The 27877-nt window shown below is 37.3% G+C and overlaps 1 protein-coding gene across 2 annotated transcripts in view; it reads right to left on the reverse strand.

Annotated features, from left to right (window-relative positions):
* The window catches only part of LOC137288074 (protein eva-1-like), a 166999-nt gene that overhangs the window by 69122 nt on the left and 70000 nt on the right, over positions 1-27877 (reverse strand). The window contains exon 1 of one of the 2 annotated variants that reach the window (XM_067820449.1): positions 6254-6314. The exons of the other annotated variant lie outside the window; for it this stretch is intronic. Within the exon in view, the coding sequence (XP_067676550.1) occupies positions 6254-6301 (48 nt within the window). The 5' untranslated portion in view covers positions 6302-6314. Of the gene's footprint in view, positions 1-6253; positions 6315-27877 lie in introns of those variants that run through there. 2 annotated transcript variants of the gene reach the window in all.

Consider the following 27877-nt stretch of genomic DNA (forward strand, 5'->3'; position numbering starts at 1 on the left):
CTTTGGGTGAAATACAAGAAAACATACAGGAGGAGATACAGGCAGATGACGGCATTGACATTAAGTCCCACAAATAATTATTTAAAAATATATATATTTATCAATTAAACAAATCCAAATGGAATCCAGAACAATCCTGAAATTCTGGCCTAAAGCTGAAGCAATTTAGACTCGGCAAATCATTCTAGACATGAGAATGACTACATATCACTGGATTGTTTGGGTCAGACTTGCTTATTTACATCAGTCATATAGCTGGGATATTGCTGAGTGTGGTGTTCAACAACTAACAAGATAAAAAGAGATACATAATGACAGAGAGTGGGTTTACACTGTGAGACACAAACTTCCAAGATTCATTATGATACGAACAGTAACAATAAAATACGAAGAGATACATGGAGATACTGGGAGTTCCAAGGTGCCAGTGAGATATGGACATTCTTATCTCTAGTATTAGAAGAACTGTAGATGCAATTGCCTTTACTTTCAATTTGTTTCAGTAATGGAGCGTAGGCACATTTATTGACTGCACTGGTCCCACTGTCAGTGAGTGTTATATAGTAGGTCACTGAGGAGATCCCCTCTGTGACATTGAACAGACTGAATAAAATTATTGGGGAACCTTTTCCCCAAAAATGACATATGCTGTCAAATGATGAATCCCTGATTTAAATTGTGATATTTTTTTTTAAAACAAGTCAAACGAAAATGTCCTTGCAGCATGAATAAAACCCGCAGAATAGTCCGGATCACCTCAATACAATGTCTCTATTAAATCAATTGACATACAGAGCAAATTCAGTGATGGTTCTAAGGGAGGGGGGCCAAGTGTTTCAAGTTCACTTCCTACGACAATGAAAGCTATTTAAGTTCTGTCACAATATTGATGGAGGTTTGCTGTTGCTTAAAACCCCCTTTTACTGACCTACTTATACAGGTTTCCCTGACAGAATGATCTGGCACTCAGTGAGCATGTAAAACTGAACAAAACCAGAGCTCAGTCCAAGACACAGCTCAAACAGTTTAACACTCAATACAGATGTCGGACAACAGCAACCAGAACTCAATCCAACTCATGGCTCAACCACTTAAACACTCCAAACAGATGTCAGACAACAGCAACCAGAACTCAATCCAACTCACGGCTCAACCACAAACTCAATCCAACTCATGGCTCAACCACTTAAACACTCCAAACAGACGTTGGACAACAGCAATCAGAACTCAATCCAACTCATGGCTCAACCACTTAAACACTCCAAACAGATGTCAGACATCAGCAACCAGAACTCAATCCACCTCATGGCTAGAACAGTTAAATACACAAAACAGATATAACACCTTGCTGTAAGGTGCTACTTCAGTGGTGCAGCAGACAGTGTCTGCCCAAGCAGTAGGAGACTGATGGTTTATCCAAAGACATGGTATATCTTGATGTATTAAATATGGCACTTGATGTTTCCCTGCCTGATGCTTATTATTGAAGGTGTAAAACAAGGGCTGATGGGCCTAGATTCAGAATACTGTGTCTGGGTTGGGTATCAATGTTTACGTGTCTTGGGATTTCATATGGTATCTATAATGAAATTCGTGTTAACATGAATGAGTACACTGACAGAGAAACAAAATTGAAATACAAATATATAAGAAAAATCATTTTTATTTCACTTTCATTTTGGCTACTCAACCAGTAAACCAACATACTAAAAAACTAATCATCTTTTCCAACACCATGACATACATGCTTATCCTCAGCTGTATTGTTAGCTTTGACGGTGACAGTTGATATTTTTTTTTATGAGAATGTAAGTGCTGTGCCCTCTATTGTGAGGTCTTACATAATATACCATTTCTGACAACTTGTCATGTAGTTAATGAATTGCTTCTTGGCTTTTGTTCTGGGGTTAAATATAGATCAGAGTTACATAACTCCATGACCATGCACATGCTAAAAATATCATAACTGTGTCAGTTTGATTGAAATAGCGGAGTTAAGAATATACAGAGAGATTTATGTCATTTCATGAATTTTAGAGGAAACGTTTGACACAAAAAGAACTGATGTCAAAAAGTGACCTAACCTAGTATCTTCCAGTACAAATGCCACAAGGTATCAATGTCATCATGTCATTTCATGAATTTTAGAGGAAACGTTTGACACAAAAAGAACTGATGTCAAAAAGTGACCTAACCTAGTATCTTCCAGTACAAATGCCACAAGGTATCAATGTCATCATGTCATTTCATGAATTTTAGAGGAAACGTTTGACACAAAAAGAACTGATGTCAAAAAGTGACCTAACCTAGTATCTTCCAGTACAAATGCCACAAGGTATCAATGTCATCATGTCATTTCATGAATTTTAGAGGAAACGTTTGACACAAAAAGAACTGATGTCAAAAAGTGACCTAACCTAGTATCTTCCAGTACAAATGCCACAAGGTATCAATGTCATCATGTCATTTCATGAATTTTAGAGGAAACGTTTGACACAAAAAGAACTGATGTCAAAAAGTGACCTAACCTAGTTATGATCTTCCAGTACAAATGCCACAAGGTATCAATGTCATCATGTCATTTCAGCTCATGTCTACAGAGTTGTGTCATTACGACAAATATACTCATCATGATATCATGTCATTAAAAAAAATATATACCCAGTGCTATTGTCTCATCACATTATAATACAAATCCTAAATGTTGTCATTACAAATATACCAAGTGTTATCATGTCATTACAAACAAATATACCCAATGTTATATTGCCATTACAACCCCTAGCCTCCATATCAGGTTACTACAAAATAAAATATACCCAGTAATATCATGTCATTAATGCACATATCACCCATGTTATCATGTTATTACAACAAATATACCCAGTAATATCATGTCATTAATGCACATATCATCCATGATATCATGTTATTACAACAAAATATACCCAGTGTTATTGTATCATTACAACAAATACCTTCACTGTTATCATGTCATTACAAAACATATCCTCGATGTTATGTCATTATAAAACAACCTCAGTGTTTTCAGGTCATTACATCGCAGACTCAGTGCTTACTCTAAGAGTGATAGAAACTTGTCTTAATGACTAAGTACAAAGATGATATATAGGCAGTAGATTACAAACTACCACGTCCTTTGTACACCTGGTGACCCTACAGGTCAGTACATATCTTCCAGCGTCAAGTGAGTACACACACTTATTGTGAGCAATAAGGAATCTAAAATATTACCCTTCTGCCTATCCCATAAAATTCTTTGCTCTGTGTTCAGTATTGAGATATCTGACAGACTGATAATGTTATCTGTATATACCAGGATGTACATGTACCTGCAGATGATATCCCCTACTAAACAATGTATATCATGTATCAAAGAGGCGTAATTGATAGTTATATTGTACTGGGAACATAATATGTCTCAACCCTGCAAAGCTTACCAGAATGCACATCACCCCACTGGACATCAACAAACAATACAATTCGCCCCAACTCATGTAAACCCACCTCACCAACGCACGGCTTGCCACACCCTAGGATAGGGGTGAAATTATATACCGTGGTATCAGCAGAACCACAGTATTTAGCCTTTGGTTCAGTATACTGTGTTGCAATACAAAAATTTGGCATTTTAGGTTTTCACACCATCATATCTATCAAGTCATAAAATGACCATAAGAGACCAAACTTAATGTGTTGTACTGTAATACACTGTGGTAAGAGCACATCGTTTCACATCTATCTCAGGCATACTGACATAGGTGATACTGACTCATCCCTGGAGACGTTGACAGACCTACACCCACAGGAGAAGCTGGCACAGTACACCTCACCCTAGGAGATACCCGTGAAGGTCCAGTGTAGAATAGGCCTTCATCAACCCCTGCTTACCATAAAAGGTGACAATGCTTGTTGTAAGAGGCAACTAATGGGATCCGGTGGTCATTCTCACTGACTTGCTTGACACATGTTATTGGTTCCCAAATGTGCAGCCTGATGCTGTTGATCATAATGCGGATTGTCTGGTCCAGACACCATTATTCAGAGATGGCAACACCAAAGTGTTGCAAATAGTAGTTTCAATGTTCAAAATTAGTAATTTGACCATAAAATTTGTAGTTAGTAGTCATGATAGATTCTGAGAAAAAATTAACGATATTACAGTCACGTGGTTAAATCACGTGAGCCAGAACTAAATGTGTCAAATCACAAAGGTATTGAAACCAGCTTCGCTAAAATTACGTTTGTTACTTGCAGTTCAAACATGTCATTAAATCTGATGAATGGATGGTACATGAAGTCTGAAAATGTATTTCATCGTTGAAAATATATGTTTTTGTCTATATATCCAAATTTCAATGAATTTCATTCAAATTTCGTAGGATTTCCAGTGGAATCGTATTGGCATAGTTTGAAGTTAGAATTTGTAGCGACTACGATAAAATCGTAGAGGTTGGCATCTCTGGATTATTTACTGACCGCCTCCACACTGCTGGAATATTGCCGAGTGCGGCATAAAACTAAGCTCACTCACCCCAGGAGATATCAACAAACCTCATCCCAGGGGATACCGAGACACCCCCAAGGACAACTAAGCACAATACACCTCACCCCAGGAGATACTGAGACACCCCCAAGGACAACTAAGCACAATACACCTCACCCCAGGAGATACTGAGACACATACGCCCAGACCCAGGACAACTTATAAACCACAATACACCTCATCCGAGGAGATAATGAGGCATATACCCACCCAGGACAACTAAACATGATACACCTCACCCCAGAATATATCAACACACCCCTACCCAGCTCAAATTCATCACATCTCTTCTACAAAAATACATAACCTTACACCTGACACGTCATATAGATGTGTTAATATGTTTTCACTTCAAACGCAGTAATATAGTAACCCAATCCCATCAGACTTGCTAGGGAATTAGAACCTGATCTTTCCTCTCTGTCCACTGAGCATTATATTATTTATAAGTACCACCATTTACTGGCGCCAACACATGATGGGATTTTCCTTTCCCAGCCTCTTCAACACTGTAATATATTTGCCGCCCAGAAAAAAGTAAAATAAATTATTAGATATAAACACCATGAGTAGTTTCTCTGGAATAATAGTAAGTTGCATCATTTGGTGGTCATAATATGCAAAGCAATCTGTAAGTATATATCATGATAGAAGGCACTAACCTAAGTCTATATATCATGGCAGTACTCCAAAATCTACATCTATACATAATGTCATGAAAGTAAGCACCAACTTAAGTCCATATATCAGGACAGTAGACATCAGCCCAAGTCTATGTATAATGGCAGTATTCCTAAATCTACATCTATACAGTGGAAGCTGTCTAAACCGGCACTCATCAGGACTGATGGAATAATCCCCTTTAGACAACATGCCAGATTGTAGAGCTGAAGATAAATGTACAAGCCATGGACCATGGACTGAAATTTTATGCCGGTGTTGACAACTTGCTGGATTGGACTGATGCTGGTATTGATAGCTTCCAATGTGTATCATAGCAGTACTCCTAAATGTACATCTATATATCATGGCAGTAAGGCACAAACCTAAGTCTATATATCAGTCTCCAGTATATATCTGTACAATATATATCATGTCTGAAGTAATCTCTGTCATCATGCTATGATAATTACCTGCCTAAATGACTGCAAAACTGTGGTGCTCATGAGTATAATTTTATATCACAACAGCAATATCGCAAAACAAGTTTAATAAGGCTGAATAACAGCTGGAAAGACAGCGGTAAAACATACATGGCCTCCTGTCACAAAGCAACCTTTACTAAGGTTAACCTTAACTTCCCTTCTTTAACACTGCACTAAGGTTACCTTAGACTTAGGTACAGTAACCTTAGTGCAATGTTAAAGAATGGAAGTTAAGGCTAACCTTAGAGAAGGTTGCTTTGTGAAATGAGCCCCAGGTAAATATCTGGGTTTCAACATGAAAAATTTAGTCTGTATTCCAGAAAAAAACTCTACATCAAAAAGGTCATTACCTTGACAAGACCATAGATTATATAATCCTGAATGTACTGAATGACAGTAACTACATTCACAAACTGACATCACACAGGTCATATCAAGCTATACTGTTATCACAGAGTAGACCGTGTACATGTATATAAGCAGCTGAGAGGAAGAATGGAGGAAGAAGAGACAGGAGCAGAAGAACAGTAGGAACACTTACCAGGCAGAGTATGATACCAAACCTGGCTGTATATTCATCTAGCGCCATGCTGTGTGTGTGTGTCCTTCACAATACACCATGTACAGGAAACATACAGTTTTATAACTCTCCTTGTCACTCTTGTACATTGAGAGTACGCCCTACATATCTGGGTACACGTCAACGCTAAATGACCAATTATACAAGGACATAATTGATCATAATGCTAGTGAAATCAAAATAATGGATTAAATCTTAAATGATGTCTGTATCACACAACAAAAACTCTTCACAGGGAAAACTTCAAAACTTCAGCAACTTGCAGTTGGAATAAGAGGATTCTATATTCTGGAATTAAACTGATCTTCCATAAAATGAGTCAATATATTTTACTTTGATCCAAGGTCAAAGCACATACAGCAGAACATGTCAGGCTGTAGGATCTTCATTTTTCATGATCCATTTCACATATTTCTGTGCAGTATTGACTATTTGGTCATACTTTTAGGGGTTTGTAGGTGGGCACAATATGTGATTCAGTGTTATGATTTGGACTATTCCATTACAATGTGTAGGTAAGAGGTAATAGCTTATTTGTTCAATGAACTGTAAATGTTGATGTTCTAAGGTGTCTGCAAACTGCCTGTATGCGTAATGGGAGGACACCTGCATAATGTCTGCCCATGCCTATTAGCCCTCCTCCCCAACCCATCCCATCCCATTCCCATAAACAACTGACAGTCTGTAAAAACTGATCTAGAAATACCGTCATCATGAAAGCAAAGTATGTATGAATAAAACCAGGTACAATATCTACATCTTCAACAATACCATCCATCATTGATATTGCAGTCATGTTTACAATGTATATCAGACCAAACACAGATGTCTTTCATTGTAAAAGTATCAGAACCATCATAACACAAGCCCAATATCTCTCTTCAGTTCGACATCCATGTATATTAAACTGCACACATGGAGAGCAATAAGCATTAGCAATAATGAACATAAGTAGATCAGCTTCAGTCACTCAGATTGAATGAGAGCAGAGCAACCCAAGCTGGAATATAAGCTAGAGTTCACAAATGATCACTCAGCAAAGTAAATTCATTGGAAGTATTGGAACTGCAGTAGATCCAAGAGCTGATTCTGGTTTATTCAACAACCAAATAGACAATATTGTGGAAGTATTTTCAAAGTACCAGTTCTAGATTAAACACATTTATATTTTTTTATCATTTTCATTTTACAGTAAACCACACCTATCATGAGCTTCAAGGAACCAATATACTAGTTTGTTACTACTGTAGTTCATTCTATGTGCTAGGACAACAATTAAGATTAAGAGCAAGCAGTCAGGATCATTTGTATTGGAAGACTGGAACACTGCATAGCAATGCTGCAACTGGTATATTATACTCCAGCTAATGCAATACCTGGATGCATAACATATTCCGTATTTGTGTTCATAAACATATCATACTGCAATCACTGCAGGCATTGCGATGGTATCTTCAATAGTGGCATTGTTATGTAATAGATTCATGACACCTGCAGCAATGGCACTGTGATGTCATGCATTCATGACACCTGCAGCAGTGGCACTGTGATGTCATATATTCATGACACCTGCAGCAATGGCACTGTGATGTCATATATTCATGACACCTGCAGCAGTGGCACTGAGATGTCATGTATTCATGACACCTGCCTAAATGGCACTGTGATATCACACATTCAAGACACCTGCAGCAATGGCACTGTCATTAATGCATGACCCATGCAGCAATTACACTTTGTCATAAATTCATGACACCTGCAGCAATGACATTGTGATGTCATAGATTCATGACACATGCAGCAATGACACTGTGATGTTATAGATTCATGACACATGCAGCAATGACATTATCACATCACAGAATCATGACATCTACAGCAATGGCGCTGTGATGTCACAAGACTAATGGCTATCAGTGACATTATACCTTTAACTGTCATAAAGATCATGACAACCACAACAGACACATCATGTCTTTGGACTATAATGGTAATCTCACAGCTAGAAGGTCTATTCCCACAGCTGAGTACTCCACAGAGAGCTCTACTCTAACTGATTTTATCAATGTTCAAATATGAGAGTTACTTCACAGTGCTAAAATAGGTTCCTAGAACCAGTCTCTATGCACCCTATTGTTGCCGGTCTAGAAAGAACAAAGAGAATGCCCCTTCCAGTAATGAAGGATTTGGCAGAAAACACTGGCAGCAATGGCTAGGATTCTTCAGGTATACACAAACAATGTCAAAACGGTGCCAGACAAATGATAGATTGCATCCTCTGAAAAGAGAACCTTTCTCCTTCCTTTCCCATCTCTATGTTCCATACAATTTTTGCAAATATAGCTCAAATCTACTTTCCATCTCAGAAACTCCATTCTGAAACTTGGGTCTATCATCAACCACCTCAAGACTAGGAGCTGAAGACAAGAACAGAAGGATGTTTGTGATAACCATTGTTCCTCATCCTGTCTAGACAGTGAAGCACATCAACATGCCAACAAGAACAACAAACAACTCTGCCAGTGAGATATGTATATTATAGGCAACATTATGCTGATTAAATAGACTGTTCCTCTGATGTGTCCTGTCTGTGAAAAGGCTTTTAAAAATGATTCATTACGTTGGTCCATAAACTAAACTTCCCAAACATTTCAAAATGGTTGATAAAAATAGCAAGAAGTTATTTGGACTAGACTGTATTCAACAAACGTTAAACAAAACGACGAGAAATGGTCGACTAACAGAGATTCTTTATCTGGTTAGCAAGTCGGTTCATATATGTTTTACACAGGACTGAACAATAAAGAGAAGTATCTACACATAAGCTATTTCACCTGCAACATTTGTTAAGCAACAAATGGAAAGCTGTCTTCCTGGTTTTTAGCTGGTTCCTTACAATGGTACAAGGTATTCACTGCCATGAGTACATTGGCACTTAATACAGTATTCATGATTTTGAATTATTTAGCAATTTATCATTCTCATTTGGAAACAATCTGACTGTACCTGTAATTGTCCATGACCTATTAACCCTAAATAACTGTACATTTGGTGTAACAGTGTGGACACAGTTCACTCACTCACTCACTCACTGGTAAGTGTTTCCCAACTTTAAGCATGAACAGCCTACTTCATGAGGTTCAAACAGCATATCTTCAAAACATGGCATAACAAGGTGGGAAACATCTAGCAAATCACCTGACAAAAATGAAACAATCAATAATTTACATTGTAAATACTAATGAACTGGTCCGGAAAGTGCATCCATAATTAGTAGTAGGAACATTTATAGTTTTCCACAGCCACATTTATGTTACTTGATTACAAGATGCAAGGCCTTTGCAGCATGTTCTTCCAAAAACTTTCTTGAATTAAAAAGTGAATATTTAAGCAACACAGCTGTATTTATTACCTGACTTTAATAGAATTCAAATCAAAGGGAATATAATGAGCGAACCATCAATTCAAGTTCCACTTACCTGACTGTCAGCATGTCATTTGCTTTGGCATGCTAATATCCCATCGACAAATTGGATACCAAAGATGAAATGTCTCTGATTTAAGAATTTCTTTCTTTTATGAAACCTTAATTAGTAGGGTGATTATTCTTGCTTCCCCCATATCCCTATAATGTCAAATGAGGCGAGGAATGTAATTAAGTAGTTAAATATAGTAATGTGCAACAAAATGGGAAAACAATTACAAACTACATAGCAAGTGGGAAAAACAATGAGGCAGGCTTGATAAACAAGCAATCATATGTTATGGCTTCAGCAAGAATTGTCTAACAAGTAATATATGAATAGTATTCGTAATGGTGAAAGATTGTATTTATATTAAAAGTTAAAATGATCATGTACAAGAGTGAATACTTTATGCCACATTACATTCTGTCTGCCTAAAAGACACTATAGGGTGAGTTTCAATTTAAAATGTAAAATCTTTTCATTTTTTATCACAATGATGATGGAACTGCCAATGGGTTAAACGAACGACCACATTAATTACAAGACAAAACTTTATTTCATCTTTGTTGATCATTGTAAGAACATGTCCTTGCATTACCGATTATCTTACCTCACCCAAAATGTTGCTTCCTGAGGGGTTAAGTGCTCTACTCTTATTTGCAATGTACCCCACTTACAAACAAATAAAAGCCTCTATGTATACCCTGCTGTCGAACTCATTTGGTACTTTGTGGTAGTAATTTTTTTATCTTGAATGACATTGAATCATATATGATGTATGAAAATTACTGATGTGTTGCAAATACAAAGTGATGGAAGGGAGATTACTCTAAATCTGTTTTTCTTGTCATCTGCAAAATCTAGCAATGGCTACAAACATTGTATACCCATGCTTCAAACAATCAAAAGTAACATTTAGATGTTTGCTAAGATAGATGCAATGTGTTCACTAGTACTTAGGGGCCCATGGGCCCTAGATGTTTCTTTATATACCCTGATATCATCCTGATATCACAATCAGCTGGGAGAAAAAGGGAGAGGGAAGAGGAGAAATAGAGAAAAGGAAAGAAAAGAGGAAGACAGAGAATCAATAACAAAAGCAGAAGCAACAATCATGAGGAATTGCTCTGGGTCAGTGTCCCTCTTCACAACAGACAAACCAGCCTTTATATTGCCCTGCCTGGCATTCTAATGTGTAAGACTGAATATGATGCCACTGAAAGAATCAACATTCCATGTTCAGGTGCAGTATGACGTGGAAAACGTAATGTAATTAGGTAAGTCAGTGTAATTAGTCTTCCATTAATGCTCGAATCGTGACTCCACTAGTTACTGACAATATGAGAAATCATAACCTTGTTTTGTTTCCACTGACTCATATCAACCTCACATCCTTACTTTTTCATCAGTTGGAAAAACAGACCTTTTTCTTCAGCCTTTGGACAAATAAAACATCAAATAATATTTGTTCCTCCAATTTACAAACATACAAAATGTTTTATTTTGGCATTGAATTTATAGGGTTGGCAGATCTGGAGACCAAGTTATAACACAAAACATAATGATTTCTCTGTAAAAATCCGTTAAGAGAGTTGTGTTATAAAACCAGGGGTTCAATTTTTTTAAAAGCCATGTCACAGGGAAAGTGACTTTGTGAAAGTAAGTTGTCCTGACTAATTTTCCACTTACCATGATTTTCATGACATAATCATGATAATGTAATTATGAAAGAATAAATCAGCATGGTATTTGATGTTAATGTTCAGTGGATTATTTATTGAGAAGTGCTAAATAGTAAAGAAAGATAACTCTACTTTATGGTCATTGTGAAATTTAGTACCTACATTTTGAGCACATATGAAATGAAATCCAAGTTTATTTGCTGTTTGAAACCGCAAGCAGAAATTATCTAGTAGCCCACAGACAAGTAACATACCATCATTTGATTGCTCAAAATGAAAACCGACTTGTCTCAAGGCTGTGACCAATGGGATAGGTATAACAAACATATATGATATGATATAGGTATAACAAATATAGGTATAACTGGGTACGATGGAAATATAACATACATAACATAGGTATAACTGAAGCACCTCTATTGAGCATCTGGGACTATAATGGGTCAATTGTGCTGTTATATTCAAATCTATTTACCACACCAAACCTCCTAAAATTCCTGTCACCATTGCTGTTACCATTGGGAATTGGGATTTTTGAACCAGTGAAAACGTAACAGTATTCAGTATTTCTGACATGGCAGTTTAATGTGGGAAGAGAGCCCAGCATGGTTTCACATATTGACCACTATAGTGAAATCCATAAACATGGGTATGACGCTGAAAAACCTTGAACTATAATCATGCAGAACAGGATTTCAGACCATTGAACACAGGTCCCTGTTGTGTTTGACAGATCATGCATCTGTACACACCAAATAGTCAGTCTCACAGGCCCTGAACCATATCACTTTTCCTAATGCCTTACCCTCCCTGCAATGCTAAATCCACAAATGATGCAAGTCTGGATTTCCCCAGATTCAGGAATCTCCCAACTCACTGGGGCTCCTTTTCAATTTTATGAGTACATTTGTTACTAACAAATAATGCATATTTAGGGACTAAGTGGTAGTCAATAAATCAAACTACAGAACCTCAGACAACCATGCTGCCTTTGCCCATTCAGAATAGCTGCTAAAAGGATCTGTGTGATCAAAGAAGATGATCAAGTCTAAACAGAGAACAAAACCCTGATCCCTACCAAAAAAGAGAACAAAATGAACATATCCTATATAAAGAATACTGTCTTTATTAGTTTGTAACATTAATGAATATAGAACTGTCACTATTTTATAGAACTAATTAATTTTTTAACCCCAAACTTCAAATCTACTTGAATAGCTGGATATTGATACTACCATGACAAAAAAATATGGTGTAAAAATTTTTGGGTGAATGAGCAAACAATTTCAAAAAAAATATTCTCATTGACAGTTGTCCAGAGTGTAAAAATATGGTTGGACTGAACCATCAAAAGACTGGAGACAGAAGAATAAGCCTACTTTGAAAACATCTTTTCAAGTGTAAAGTCTTCCAACAAATACCATTGTTTTAACTCAATTTCAGACCCAAAGAAGCTTAAATGCTAAAAAATTCAAATCACTTCACACAAGTATTTCCTTTTGATAGAGAATTGAACAATGTTAATTTCCCTTTTCCAACAAATTGCCAGTGATTGACTTTGGGCAGACGTCAAGGAATTTGAATTGCTAGCGCCATCTGTCACAAGATAACGGCTGTAACAACTGAGGGGGAATAAAAAACTCACAATGGAGTTCTGACAATGGGGACAAACCACAAAGTGATGATGGCTGTTTTAAGGGAAATCCTGACCAGTTAATGGCGGTTTGATGGGATCGAGTTTCAGCATGAAGGACGCAATGTCAGGTTAGATGTTACACACAATGCCCAGCACTCGGCTGGACAAAATCCTCATTATTCCGATGTGTTCACTTTTCTTCATTATCCCTGTAAACTGAACCATCTGCTGGTATTAAATGGTTTCTTGTTAGTGAGAAGGTGTATTATAGTACACTGACATCAAGTCCTAGAAATAATGTGATCTTACTAAAAAAAATGTGCATATTACTCTCAAACAAAGGAATATCCCATGGACGATGAATTATAGGCAAACACTAGGTGATTAACTGAAATCATAGAAGACTGGTCAAAGTGACTAAATAACCAAGCAATCAACAACATTTTTGCACAATCAAACTCAACCTATTTTGGGACTATTGTTCTAATATTTGAAACACTAGATGACAGAACATATCAAAGAAGCTGTCAGGGTTTAAAAACTCAAAAAACTCAGTCCACCTACTGAAAAGACATGACTCAATTCAATTGAGTTATTGAAAACTCTGGGATGTTTATGTCATGTTTATGTCAAATCACATCATGTTACATTGGATGTGAAATTTGCAAATGCAACTTATACAGTTTCTATATAACATTACACAATTTTGTGCGTTGATTGCTCTTTTGTAATGAACCAATCATCAATTGTGAAATTTCAACCAATTCCGAACACTTAACACCAACAAAAATTGTTCATGATATCATTTTCATGATAAACATAGGCCAACAAGGATCCAGAGTCAAAGCTATAGTTCTGTCTTTTAATCCTGAAGAAGTTCCAGTGTTTATCAAATGCACATTTGTTTAACTATGACTTTCATGTAATGCTGACTGAGTCAACGAACTCCTGTGGGTTCAAAGATCAGAGAAGTAATAAAAACTTGCATGACTTTAATGGTCCCCAAAGACACAAGCTCATTAAAAATTATCCCTTCTTTCAAACATTTAAACACGCCTGATTCCAGTTGGGTGTGGTATGATCAACCCAGAAGGCCAGGACATGTTCCGTATAATTGGGAGGGAAGATTTATGATTCCTCTGGCATAGACATGTAATAGTGCATGTGTTATCTTATGGCTGTATAAAAATTTAAGGATAAATCCTGGACTGTCAAGTCTGCCAGTTTTAGTGTCTTTGATATGGGAGACCTCCTTTGGTTTCAGTTCAGTGCAAACCTTAGATCTGAAAAAATTTCAAACATAACATGTTATTTCCTTCTAAGATTTAGGATTTCATGTATTTCATAATGATTTCTATCAGTACCAAGTCAATCATTTTCGACATCTTCAATTTATCTTAGCCAATTACACATGTGGTCTTACCCTAGGCGAGTGAAGTTGTGCATGAAGTGCGTGCCACCCAGTAGTAAATGGGTACCCAGTGGTAAGTCCTATAAATAGCCATTATTATTACAGACTCTTCCAAATACGTGAGACAACACATACATGGGTTTACCATTACAAATGTAGGGAGACTGTTAATAATCCAAACTGAGTATTTAGTAGAAATGAGATTTAAAAAATGAATGCAAAATTGAGCGACCTTAATTCTCCAGTTTATGTTGTGCAGTGGTAATAACATTTTGGAATTATAAGACATAACCAACTCAAAAATATATCAGCATATATCATCCCAACCTATGCTTGTCATACAAGGCAACTGACAGGAAGTGTGATTAGGTTCGCTGACTTGGTTGTCCCATCTCATCATATCCAAATTGTGTACATAGATGCTCATACTGTTGATCACTGGATTGTCTTGTTCAGACCTGATTATGTACAAACTGCTGCCATATAGCTGGAATATCGATAATGGTAGTGTAAAACTAAACACACACCATAAGGCCTAAGTACAGATTACAACAGTTGTATAATGGCAGCATAATGTGTATAAAAGAGAGATGTAATCTAAGCTTAACAGCATTCATACAAATCTTTTTTTAAAACCCACCTGCCACACGGCAAGTGACTTTAAGAAATTAACTTGTCCTGACTATGACTGTCCAGTTCAGCTCAACCTGATAAGGGGGCTAGGATAAGCCCCGAAACGTCCTAAAATAAATTCAAGAAGTTGCTATCTATAAAATTTGTCCTGTATTGTCCTGACTAATTTTCCAGTTGGCCTGAATATGACATAATCATGATGATGTAATTATGAAAGAATAAATCAGCATGATATTTGATATTAAGGTTTAGTGGACTGTTTACTGAGAATGATAACTCTATTTAATTATCATTGTAAAACTCAACTGCTGCATTTTGATACCATTATTTGATTGCCTAAAATGAAAACGGTCCCGGTCTGCGGGCAATGGGATTTTTGAACCCCCTGAAGAGGTACATGATATAGGTATAACAAATATGGGTATAACTGGGTACGATGAAAATATAACATACTTAACATAGGTATAACTGAAGCACCTCTATTGAGCATCTTGCACTCAAATGTGCTGTTATAATTAAAGCTATTCACCACTCCTAAAATTCCTGTCACCATTGCATACTGGTACAGTTTTTTTACTTTCAAATCAGCGTAAAGAAAATATACCAGAAAGCAGCAAGGAACATAATTTCATTTACAGTTAACAGCAATTAATTCATATATAAAAAAGTCTGTATTAGTGCTATATTTTAGATATTCAGAAAAAACATGTCCTTCAAGGTACTCAACTTGAATGAAGTTCATAAAACTCATCAATTTCAAAATACATTCTTTGTCAAATTTAACAGGACTTAACCATGTAAAATAACTTTCACGAAGATGTAATTGAGTACCAGGATGTAAAATGATGTATAATGTCCAATAAACCTGCTTGATTTATCTACAATAGACATTTCCTGATGTTCATGGTTGATCCTGTGACATAAAGCTGGTGACAGGCAGATACTGCAAGGAACCATTAACACATAAACTGCAATCCTAACACTGGTTAACTGAGGCAAACAAAATGAAGTCATGTAGTGTTCAGCTAAAGAGCAGTTACTCATGACACTAAATTATTAGGTGATGGGAACAAACTCTTTTGTGAGGAGAATGTCGGGTGAGGAAGTTTTTAATCCAGCTACAGAGGCTGCTACCAGTTATAATGTCACAGAGTGGTGCTGGTAATCGGTGAGTGGATGCACTCCACTTGCACCATGACTCTAGGAACAATGGCCTGAGGGCAACACTCGCCATAGACTATATAATGAACAGCACCATCCCACTGACCTCAACCATGCCATCAAAGTCAATTTTCTTGTAGCCTTTCTTAAAAAAATATGAGTGAGTGAGTGAGTTGATTTCTCATGTCGCATTTAGCAATATTCCAGCTATATCACAGCAGGGGACACCAGAAATGGGCTTTACATATTGTACCCATGTGGGGAATCGAACCTGTGTCTTTGGCATGACAAGCAAATGCTTAAACCACTGGGCTGTACCCATGTGGGGAATCGAACCTGTGTCTTTGGCATGACAAGCAAATGCTTTAACCACTGGGCTGTACCCATGTGGGGAATAATGAGCAAATGATTTAAACACCCTCTCCCCAAAACTATGAGGTTAGCCCAGCGTTTAAAGTGTTTGCTGAGCATACTGAGGACCTAGGTTCAGTTCCCCACTGGTACAATGTTTGAAGACAATTACTGGATTCCCCTGCTGTGATAATTCTGGAATATTGCTAAAAACAACATAAAATAAAACCCACTCTCACATTTGCCACCTTCCATTCTCACTGCCTTCACAGTTCTAGCAACACAAATTGTAACAGGAAATAAGGCAACAACATAATGACAAAAGAGAGAGGTTAATGAAGATTAACTCATAGAATTACTTCTATTACATTAAGCTAATAGATCACTTTACCTCAGGGTTATATGATATCCTCCGCTCATACACAATATGTGACAGTAAATGGCATAATAATTTAAAGAAAACATATCACTAGAATTAACCAAGCCATGAATATCAATACCCTTCCATTAACCCAATTTTGTCAATTTGTTTTTCAATGAAGCAGCTTAAGGACTGTTCCCTTAAAATTTAATTTTCATTTTAAGCTTGCATTATTTGACTTCAGGAGTAAATAATAGTTTATCTTCTGCACCTACACAAACCTATTGTGCTATTCAGCTATCATCTTTCATTCCAGACCTTACCCATGCCATTCCCTTCATACATCACAAGACCATCCCACTTACTAACATCCATTACTTCATTCCCTCCATTCTGTTCTTTATCTGTTCCCTATTTCTATCATATTCACAAATTCACTCCCACTCCCTTCTTATAATACACCCCACTACTCCCTCTCCACTCCTCTCTGTTTTTCCAGCATCAACTCCTGCCCTCGTCTTCACAGCTCAGCTTACTTATCTTTCAAACAATTTCAAACTTCTCTTCAATTTGCATCTAATTTCACTTTCAAGCTAATCTTTTGATCGTTGGACCTGCTTTTATCCCAAACAAAATTGTCGTCTGCTATCTCAATGAAAATTTTATCTTCTGCTAGCACTTTCACATCTGCTGTTTTTGCCGGCTGCTCTGGATGCAGATGTCTCCCCTGCTTGTCGTCAGAGCAGATTCCTGTGCATGCTTACACTTAATACGCTGATTTACAGACATGAGTTCAGCCTTAAAAGAGCTGGGAGACATAAATCATACACAGAACCATATAATAAGACAGCATCTTTCAGAAATTATTACACTCTATGCTAATGAGTAGATCTACTTAGCCTATTAGTCTAAAGTAAAACTTTAAAACCTAAATGTTTCTAATGGAATGAAGTCTAGCGCTGCAATATGTAATTATTACTTATTTAATGTCAAGAATGTCATGCTACTACACTATAGCATCATATGCAAAAAGCACTTTTTGAAACCTGTAATGATACAGCACTCTGACAAAGGTAATCTTTGTAGGACACTGCAGTTTCCCATCAAAGTCTTTTCGATATTGTTGAAGTTATTCACACTATTTATGTTACGTCTATTTAATACTGATTTTTTAAATAGTGTTTTGTTTCTGACACTTGTCATGCCGAAATTGGATTGTTAATAATTTCATCTCATCTTATGAACTTTTAATGATCATTGATCACAAAATAATCTGTGAAGCATGCTTTCCTCACCAGAGCAACATCCTTGTAAATATTTCAGATTGTGGTAATTGTGTGTTGGATCTGCAATTTCCTCCATCTTATTGCTGTGTAAAACAACACACACTGTCCACTTCTTGGTTGGAAAGAAATAATAGCAAAAATTACTTATTTTCATTCTTTCTTCCTGCACAGCCACTAAACTACATTTACATGCAATAGTATGCACATGTGACAGTGGAGTGATGGCGACACCAGAGGGCTGAGCAAGATATGCTCAACTGATAGCCATTTGTTTCTTGTTTATCACTGCACTCAGCAATTTTCCACGTAGATGACAGGGGTCTGTACATAATCAAATGTGGACCAGACAATGCAGTGATTGACATCATGACCATAAACAAAGTCAGAACCAGACCACATGATCCCGTTAATAGCAAAGATGGCTGAAGACCAGATGTAAAGGAGATCTTCATAGTTCAGTTGTGATTCCTAAACACATGCTCATGATAATACTAACGCTTAGTCTCTAAATATATATAATTTTGATAGCAACAAAAAGAAACCATTATAAGATATTTTGAACCTAGAAAATCTAGATTTGCTTCATTTAAAGCTTTAGCACCGAATGGAAGCCTGGGGTGTTGGCGAAATAATATAGTTCACAGACTGTGGGACAGACAGATGTACTCGGAATCATAAAATGAACTTGGCTTCTTATACAGGTTATGGAAAAGGTTTTATTATTTGTATTTGCTCTGAGGTATAGGGCTGTGGGGTAGCCTATAGGTTAAAACCCCACATCAAGGACCTGAGTTCAATTCCCACAAAAGAATTAGCCTTTTCTGGTGTCCCCCGCCATGATATTGCTAAAAGTGGCATAAGATCATATTCACTCACTTCCTCTAATGTAGTTTCAGCATGGTGCAGCTTATTTCAACATTAACCCTGATGCTGCAAAACTGCCAGTACACATACCAGCATAAAGATGGAGAGTATGTGCAAATCAATATTGATTTCCTGTTTTGTAGATAAAGTCAGTTTTCTAAGACACAGAACACCCATGCGTTCGTGATTCATGTGAGTCAAATTTGCTCAAATAACTCAAGCAATTATCATGCAGGTTAATTTGCTCAAATGACTCGAGCAATTTTATAATTTCTTCCATAAAATTCAAATAAAAGGTTGTTAATGGGGCATTCCTGAAGAACAACATAATGAGTAGACAAGAAAAAGATAACTCATATTAACATTGGTAACAAAACCATATAAATTGGTCCTGTTGAATTGTTTAAAATTCAAATTTTTCAAAATACCTTCATGAAAAACATCCACAATATTCTCATCACAGAGAAGTTATTATGAAAGAATAAATAAGATTGTTTATATTTGCTCACTACAATGAAGCATCTGCATGAATAATGGAAGGGGAAGCAATACAACTCAGGTAGTGATAAACATGTTATTCCATTGTAAGTATGGAAATAACATGAATGAGTGGAAACAGGCTGAGCCATAATTAATATAAAATAAATTTGATCATTAAATCAAGGTGCCCCTAGTCATGCTGCCATCAATCCTGAACACAGGTAATTATACTGCAGAGAGCATCCAATCTCCGGATTTAAATTTGGCTATTCATAGCAATTACTATACTGGTTGGATTATTTTAAACAGTGCATTGAAATAACTCTTTTCCATGTGGATTGGCTTGATGCATATTTTGGAGTTATATTTAATATTCAGTCAATTTTGTGAAAAGATATTATTAGAAATATCCAGCTGTCACATGCATCTAGAATCGCTTACTTCCTGTACATAAATAGTCTGTTCTTTACATGCCTGCTGTTTATTCTGACGACATTGTTTGAAGGGATTAGGTGTTCTGTGCATCTCATCATAATGTCTCATATTTCATCATAAAACTGCCCACTGACAACAAAAGGCTGGTCGTCATTATTACTAGTGTTGATTTCCTTTGATAGCTCACTTCAGTGGAACCTTGGAGGGATGCGCCTCAGGATGTTCAACATCAGCTTGTCAGTCCGCCTTTGAATCTCCACACACGTCATCAAGAACTCTGCCGCAAGCCCCATGAGGTAGTTTCATCACCTCATGATCTGGGGATGATGTTCATGAGAAGACAGGCTACGCTTTCATAGGTCTTACTGTCTAAGGCTTACCGCCTTCACAGAGATTCATGCCTATTTGAACTTGAAGGTTGCAGTGAAGTAATAGTTTATTCTTGGAGTGAGAGAGTGTGTGAGTGTGTGCAAGTGTGTGAGTTGTGTGCGAGTGAGTGAGTGAGTGAGTGTGCGTGTGTGTGTGTGTGTGTGAATGACAGTGAGTGACTGAGTGCATTTTCCTAACATGTGTAACTATAGAATATTTACCAGAAAATACAGAATTATATTAAACATGATATCCATGGTGCTGTTTTTATGACATTTCTCTGAATTTAATTCTGTGACTGTGTTCTCTTAAAACTAGCATGTGGGATGAAATCTGTATGGTATTTTGAAAATGTGTTGCCATAGCAACAGATACCAAACCTGTGTTGCTACAGCAACAGAGACTGATACTATTTTAACGTGGTTACATAGCTAGGATTGTGGTCACTTACAACATAATGGGGAATGCAACATAAGTTCAACTCTCTAACCAAAATCTCCTCCATTCTACAGGTAACCAAATTACATAATGGCAGTGCTCTTAACATAAGCATAGTAGATCAGTTCAGGACACACGTAAGTAATATGTCAATCTATATATAAATGAAATACTCTCTTTTCAGCATGGTTAATTATCTAATTCCACCAAGACACCATTGCGCTTCCTTTGATCAGATTAACACTGGCCTCCATTTACCTATAGACTGGAGGCAAGCTTACTTTTCAAAGACTTTCTGCTCCCTGCTGTTGTCAGCTGGGAATCTATTACAAACCTCTTACCCCCAGGTCCCCTGACAAAAATGGTGGGTGGGGTTAGATCTAGTATCAGGGTATATCAGCCAACCAATTTGGCAGGTCTGGTTCAAATTATATAGCGCTGAGTGCATGACCCAAAATGAGATTTATCCTGTTAAGCCAATATTATTGCCAGATTGGAGGAAGGCCACAATTTAAATGCTATTGTTAATATATATAGAATAGCTTTCTATATAGTTGTACCTACTTTGTTTATACATGCATTTGTAGCTTATAGAATATTGCCGCTGTTCCTTCATGGAATGCCATACAATAAATATGTTATCTAAATATCTTATCGTATCTAGCATGTTGACAAAGGTTCCACAGGAAAAGCTTTAATGTCAGTATTTAAATGTTTATATCTAAATAAACGACTGTGGTAACAGCTTGGAGAGATCATGATTGAAGGGGGCCACACAAATCTCATGACTGGCACACTAAAACAAGCATTCCAGAAATTCTTATAAAAGAGATTATCAACATAAATAATTATGCAACTGCAAGAATTCCTAAATTCGTTTTATTCACAATTCCATTGTCACAGACCATTATGTGGTGGCATTAAATGACACAAAAACATAAACAAAAGATGCTGGCAGGTCTTGAAGCACATCCTCAAGAGACTCATGAACTGTTCTGGGAGTTCAACAGTAGAACCTGTGTCCCGAGGCAGACTGGGAGACTGGGCATTGGTCAATCATGACAAGATTAGTATTATGCCCTAGAGCATCCAACATGTATAACCAGTCATGTCTAATGGGTGGTGACAAGCAGAATGCTGGCATCCAATAACATGCCCATCTGACTTGATTTCCCAGGGATCCTGACTTGGAATGCTATCACCAATGGTCTTAAATCTTCAGCAACTTGGAGACTATTCCTCTATTTTATGTGAAACCGGGGAGAAAATTCAACCCATTCCATACAGTAACAACACTCTCACGTCTAACTTGATAACATTAACCCATGACCACCAGTCCTTGACCAATGGCTACCATATATTTTTTTTTGCAGGCCATAAAAATGTATCAAAACCTTATTCATTTTTACTGGCATAAATATGATGAAATATCACCCCAAACACAATGAATTTGACCTACAGTCCGAGGGGAAAACCTGTCAACACCTCTGCCCCACCCAACTCTATATTGCCACATCCCTTCCATACCATCCTGCCTTGCCTCACCCCTCCTGTTCCACTGTGCACTGGGAAAGAACCCCCTACCCATGGAACAAGACCTACCCCTCTTGTGATGTGATCTGTGCATTGTCTATTGTGATCTCAACAGGGGAGCATTGGGATCCCAGGAGGTGCCCTGATGGCAAGGCTGGAGAAGAACCCCTGCCCGTGGAATGAACACAGCCCTAGTGCATTGTCTATGATGATCTCAACAGGGAAGTACTGAGATCCCAGCAGGTGCCCTGATGGTCAGACTGGAGTAGAACCCCTACGCATTGAATGAACACAGTCCTAATCCCTATAGCTGGTACTGGTGTTTGATCTGTCTATTGTCTATGATGGTCTCAATAGGGGAGTATTATGATACCAGCAGGTGCACTGGTGGGTGGAATTAATTCCAGATGTTGTGGAGTCAACTGCATGTATATTCCCTACTGAGGCTACAACAGTCAGATTGTTTCTACAAACAGTAATATTACTGTAAATCTATTTGAAATGATACCATTACAAAGTAACTCCTGTGTGCCTGGAATGTTTCAGTGAGTACCTGACTCACAGTCCATATATTTTGTAGTTTGTAGAATGATGGCGCAGTCTCTTCATTGACTATTATGCAATAAACTTCTTTTATAACTTATTATACTAGTAATCTACTAATAATGATTTTACAGTGAAAGAGCTACTGTCAAAATATACTGAACATTTTAAGCTCCATTTCTAATCTTTATCCATTTCCCTGCTCCTACCAATTAAACACTCATATAAAATACATGTCTTTAGAATTAAGCTCCAAACATTTAAACAAAACTCAAAAGTTCATAGGTTTCCTGGAACAATTTCAGTACTTCACTTAATTTCCATTGTTTTAACTCAAGAGAATGAAATACAACTCTAATACTGACACTTATGTCAAAAACATTAAACCTCTGATCATTTGTTGAAACACACTAATTCATGATATAAAACAATGTGAAGAAAGAATGATATTATATAATGAATTAGTCAACATAAAGTACTTGGATAAAGATTTTCAATTCCAGTATTTTTGGTGTAATAAAGCTAAGAGTTAATACTTTGTATTTTTGTATTACAGTTTTAACCAATCGTAATATTTTCTTCATGGTTATATTTCAGATTTTCTTTGTCTTTTATGGGTGTACATATGGTCTGTTTGTGCAAATGTAAACTACAGCTGTGTTTACACTGCATCTGTTCTTCAAAGTAAAGTATTGCAATAAATATTATCTTTTCATTAAAATAATGCTGCAGAAATGAGCGACACGAAATAAATATTTTGACCTCATGGACAAACAGAATATCTGATATGGAACTGTTTCTGTATTCCAGACTGTCATGTCCAGAGACATTTATCCCATTTATGAGCTGTTGATGTACCAGCATGCTTGTCCGGCTGACGATGCGCAGAATGTTGTCTTTCCCAGCTGCCCACACAAACACACCATTCTAATATCCTCTTCCTGGAAGTATGACCCCTGACCTTTTACCCAAGGTCAAAGTCAGATTAACCCTGATATCCTGTTACAAGTTTCAAGGGATCTAACATTTCATCTGGCAACTGGAGCATGTTGATGTAATTAGCTAATCAGGCAATTATGTCAGCAATAATTACCTTCAGCCCATTTAACCTGCAGAGGGCTGGCATTCATTGAGGAGTCAGTCCTTGATAGAAATATATTGAAACTGGCAGTTGAACATGGTCATCAAAGACAGAAGGTCAACTTATCTGATCTGCAGTGCAGGATATGGAGCAGTCTGTCATGCAGGATATGGAGGTGCTAGGGAGGGGCAAACGGAAGGGGTGATGGGTTGGGAGGGGAGGCTTTGAGAGAGACACATAGAGAACAGGTAGTCTGGCTTTCAGAATCTTGAGATAAATAAAACATAAAAATCCAACACAAGATTGATGATTAGTAGGTCTAGAAAGCACTGACACATGTTTGTGACTGTGACAGATGCTATGTTTGGGGCAAGAAATATTGCTTTTTGTCTTTGAAAAAACACCTGCTATTACCTTTTGATAGTTTTCCATAAACACATTTATAATGTCGTTTGATCCACACAAAGTATCCTGTGTAGTGTCTCTTTTCAGGACTGAGTAGTGTGTAGATGTGTTGGGTAGTGGCATTGACAGGTGGTGATGTACACCACACAAGAAAATATTGAGTTTAGTTTTATGCTGCACTCAGTATTCCAGCTGTATGATGGCGGTCTGTAAATAAAATGGGCTTAGATTTTCCAGGCTCTCTTACAGCTGAGATAGTCGTAAGTTAATGTTAATGGTACTTGTGACTGTCTAAGCACTGAGAGAAAATCTAGGCCCTGGACCAAACGATCCAGTGATCAATATCATGATCTACACAACTGAGATACGATGAAATGTGTCAACCAAGTCGGCAAGCTTGATCATGCAATCCTGTTAGTCATCCATTATAGGTTACTGAAGACTAATCAAGATCTTGCCAGGGGATAGAGATGGGAACCATGTTTAAACTTTAAAGTCCAAAGTCAGTGATGATATACCTCCACGCAAAAGAATACATCATGATGATAATTATTCTAAATAACGAACAGATACTGTGAGAAGCTGATGTACATCTCTGCATCATGAAATACTGATCTGAATGGGTCTACATCAGGAATTCTGTATTGCTATGTCATGGCTGGACAAGATGCTATATAACCAAAATATATGTCAAAGTAGCATAAACCCCACTCACTCACTCACTCTTGTTGTATCGAACTGCAGGTTCAACAATACATCATCTGAGTAATACAACAGAGCCTGCCCTACCGACTAGTCCACTAACAACCAGTATATGGGTGAGTTAGTGAGTCAAGATGTTAAGTCACATTGGCAGTATTTCAGCCATATCCGGACTAAATCCAGGTATAATTTCATAATATTTGTTGAGTTGAATAGGGTTTTTCATCACATTGGCATTATTTGAGCCAGATAGTGACAAGATCAAGTTTTCACTTATACATTTTAAGACTCTGACATGAACATATTTTACATAATGAAAAAAATATGCTGAAGAAGGAGCCGTGATATTTTAGTCATTTACAGTCTGGAAATATGGAAATTCAGGCTTGCAACACACTCTAGACTTGCAGGGGCTTTCTTGTATGTATTTGTTTTAGGGACTATCCTAGCCAGCATCCTGTTCAATCAAAGAAGAAACAATTCTGTACACAAAACTATCCTCAGAAGAAGAGATAGAAGTCTTAACATGGTTTTACGCTGCTAATAACACTATACCAGCAATATTATGACGGGGACACAAGAAATGGTCTTCACACTTTGTACCTATGTTAGAAGTTGAACACTGTCCCTGCATAGCTATGAACACAAGATGAATATAACATACTGTTAAACCTAGTGCGCAGATCTAGATACACAAGACTTTTTGTACAACTTTGTCATCAAACTTACCAGAGTCTGCAGACAGCACCACAAAATGTGGCGCAGAAAATGATATGACCTTGAAACCTTCCTTCCAAGGTGATCATTGAATGCTGTCATCGTGTTCACAGATCTTGGTATATTCCAAAGCAAAGTTGCTGTGACGTCCTCTGGTCAGAGTTCACAGATCCCAGAATGCAACAGTCTTAACTCTCAGTTCAGAGATCCACTATAGTTCATAAAATCTCTGTGACTAACAGTGTTCACGGATCAGAATGTATTCTGGTACAAACTATCTCTGAATATATGTGATACCAGTATTTACAGAATACTGAACAAACAATTCAAAGTTGTTCCTACCACTGTTCCTGGTCAAAATATGTGTTTGTGCAGTGTGCACACCATCAAACGCTTTCAAGTTAAGGGGTCAGCAATGATATCAGTGAAGTCAAACTAATGTTCTCAGTTACTTTATACACACCTCCAGAAAAACATCTGTTGTCTGTGAAGTGAATCAATTTCCTTCAAATCAGTAAAGTTCATAAAAAAAATCTAACTTTTGGCCTTAGTTTCCACTGACTGTCTTTGAGGTATAACTAGTTATTCACGTGGTTGCACTGTAAAGGTGGTTTAACTTGTTATCCAATGGCTGCACAGTCAAGGTGGTGGTATCACTTGTTATTCAACTAATACACTGGGAAGGTGGTACAACATGTCATTCAATGGTTGCACTATAACTGCTGTATAAATTGCTATACTGCTGTACAATTTTGTAGTGGTGTAAGTTGCTATACGACAATTGTACTATCCTTGTGGTAGAACTTCTTATTCAATGGCTTACTGTCATATAACTTGATATTCTAGGATGACTTTTTTGTACTGGTAAGTATAACAGTTTATTCACAGGCTCACTTTCACAAAGGTATAATATGTTATTCAATGCTTGTAATTCTGTTTCACATCTATCATCTGGAACCCGTGGACAAATAGGAGCAATTACAAGAACAGATTTGCCACCACTTGAGATGAGTTTTTCAGTGTAACCAGTAATGAAGTCTCCTCCAGCCTAAGTGGTGTGGATCAGACAGTTCTAGCCTTCAATACATAAGAGGCTACACATAGGGTGCGCATTCCTCTCACACATTGCTCATGCACCACGTGCACTCAATTTCATCTCATTGCAGTTTTCACACATTTGTAAAATCATTTCAATCACTGTCAAATAGTCAAACACAATGCCAGTTATTTAACAATTTTAAAATTGTTTTACATATTATCTCTTTATTGACTCTTTCAGTCAACAAGAGTGATCCAGTCCACTACACTTTGCTAGTCAGATTGGATGAGAATGATCCAACCCACCATATTTTGCTTTACAAATTCGATGACAGTGATCCAACCCACTACATGTTGCTCTTCAGATGCAATGAGAGTGACCCAACCCACTACATGTTGCTCTTCAGATGCAATGAGAGTGATCCAACCTACTACATGTTGCTCTTCAGATGCAATGAGAGTGATCCAACCCACTACATGTTACTCTTCAGATGCAATGAGAGTGATCCAACCCACTACATGTTGATCTTCAGATGCAATGAGAGTGATCCAGCGAACTATACTGTGATCTTCATATCCAACAAGAGTGATCCACTTATCTAGCTCTCTGTCTGATGTGAAATACCAATACTATATCAAGGCTAAATGACTGGTGTTCAGTGACCTCTCTTTCCTTGTGATGGACAGTGGAGGTGTGGTGTGATGGATGTCTCAGCAACCTTGGCCTAGTCTGCTAATCTCATCAGGTCACTTCTCTAGTAATCAGATTTATGGACAATGAATCCCTCCAGCAGGAGGGTCGTCTGCTGTAAGTACTGGTGCCATAGTTCCATCTTTCTCCCTCACAGTCATGTTATCCAGGATGGAACACTTCAAGCTGAACAATTACTTTCACTTCACATTTCACCATGAGAGTATGCATTGTCTTTAAACAAGAGGTCAAACTGTGGTAGCAAGTTTGAATTACCACATGTCATATTAAAGTTCACATA

Source organism: Haliotis asinina, chromosome 6 (assembly GCF_037392515.1).
Source record: "Haliotis asinina isolate JCU_RB_2024 chromosome 6, JCU_Hal_asi_v2, whole genome shotgun sequence".
NCBI classification, from domain to species: Eukaryota; Metazoa; Mollusca; class Gastropoda; order Lepetellida; family Haliotidae; genus Haliotis; species Haliotis asinina.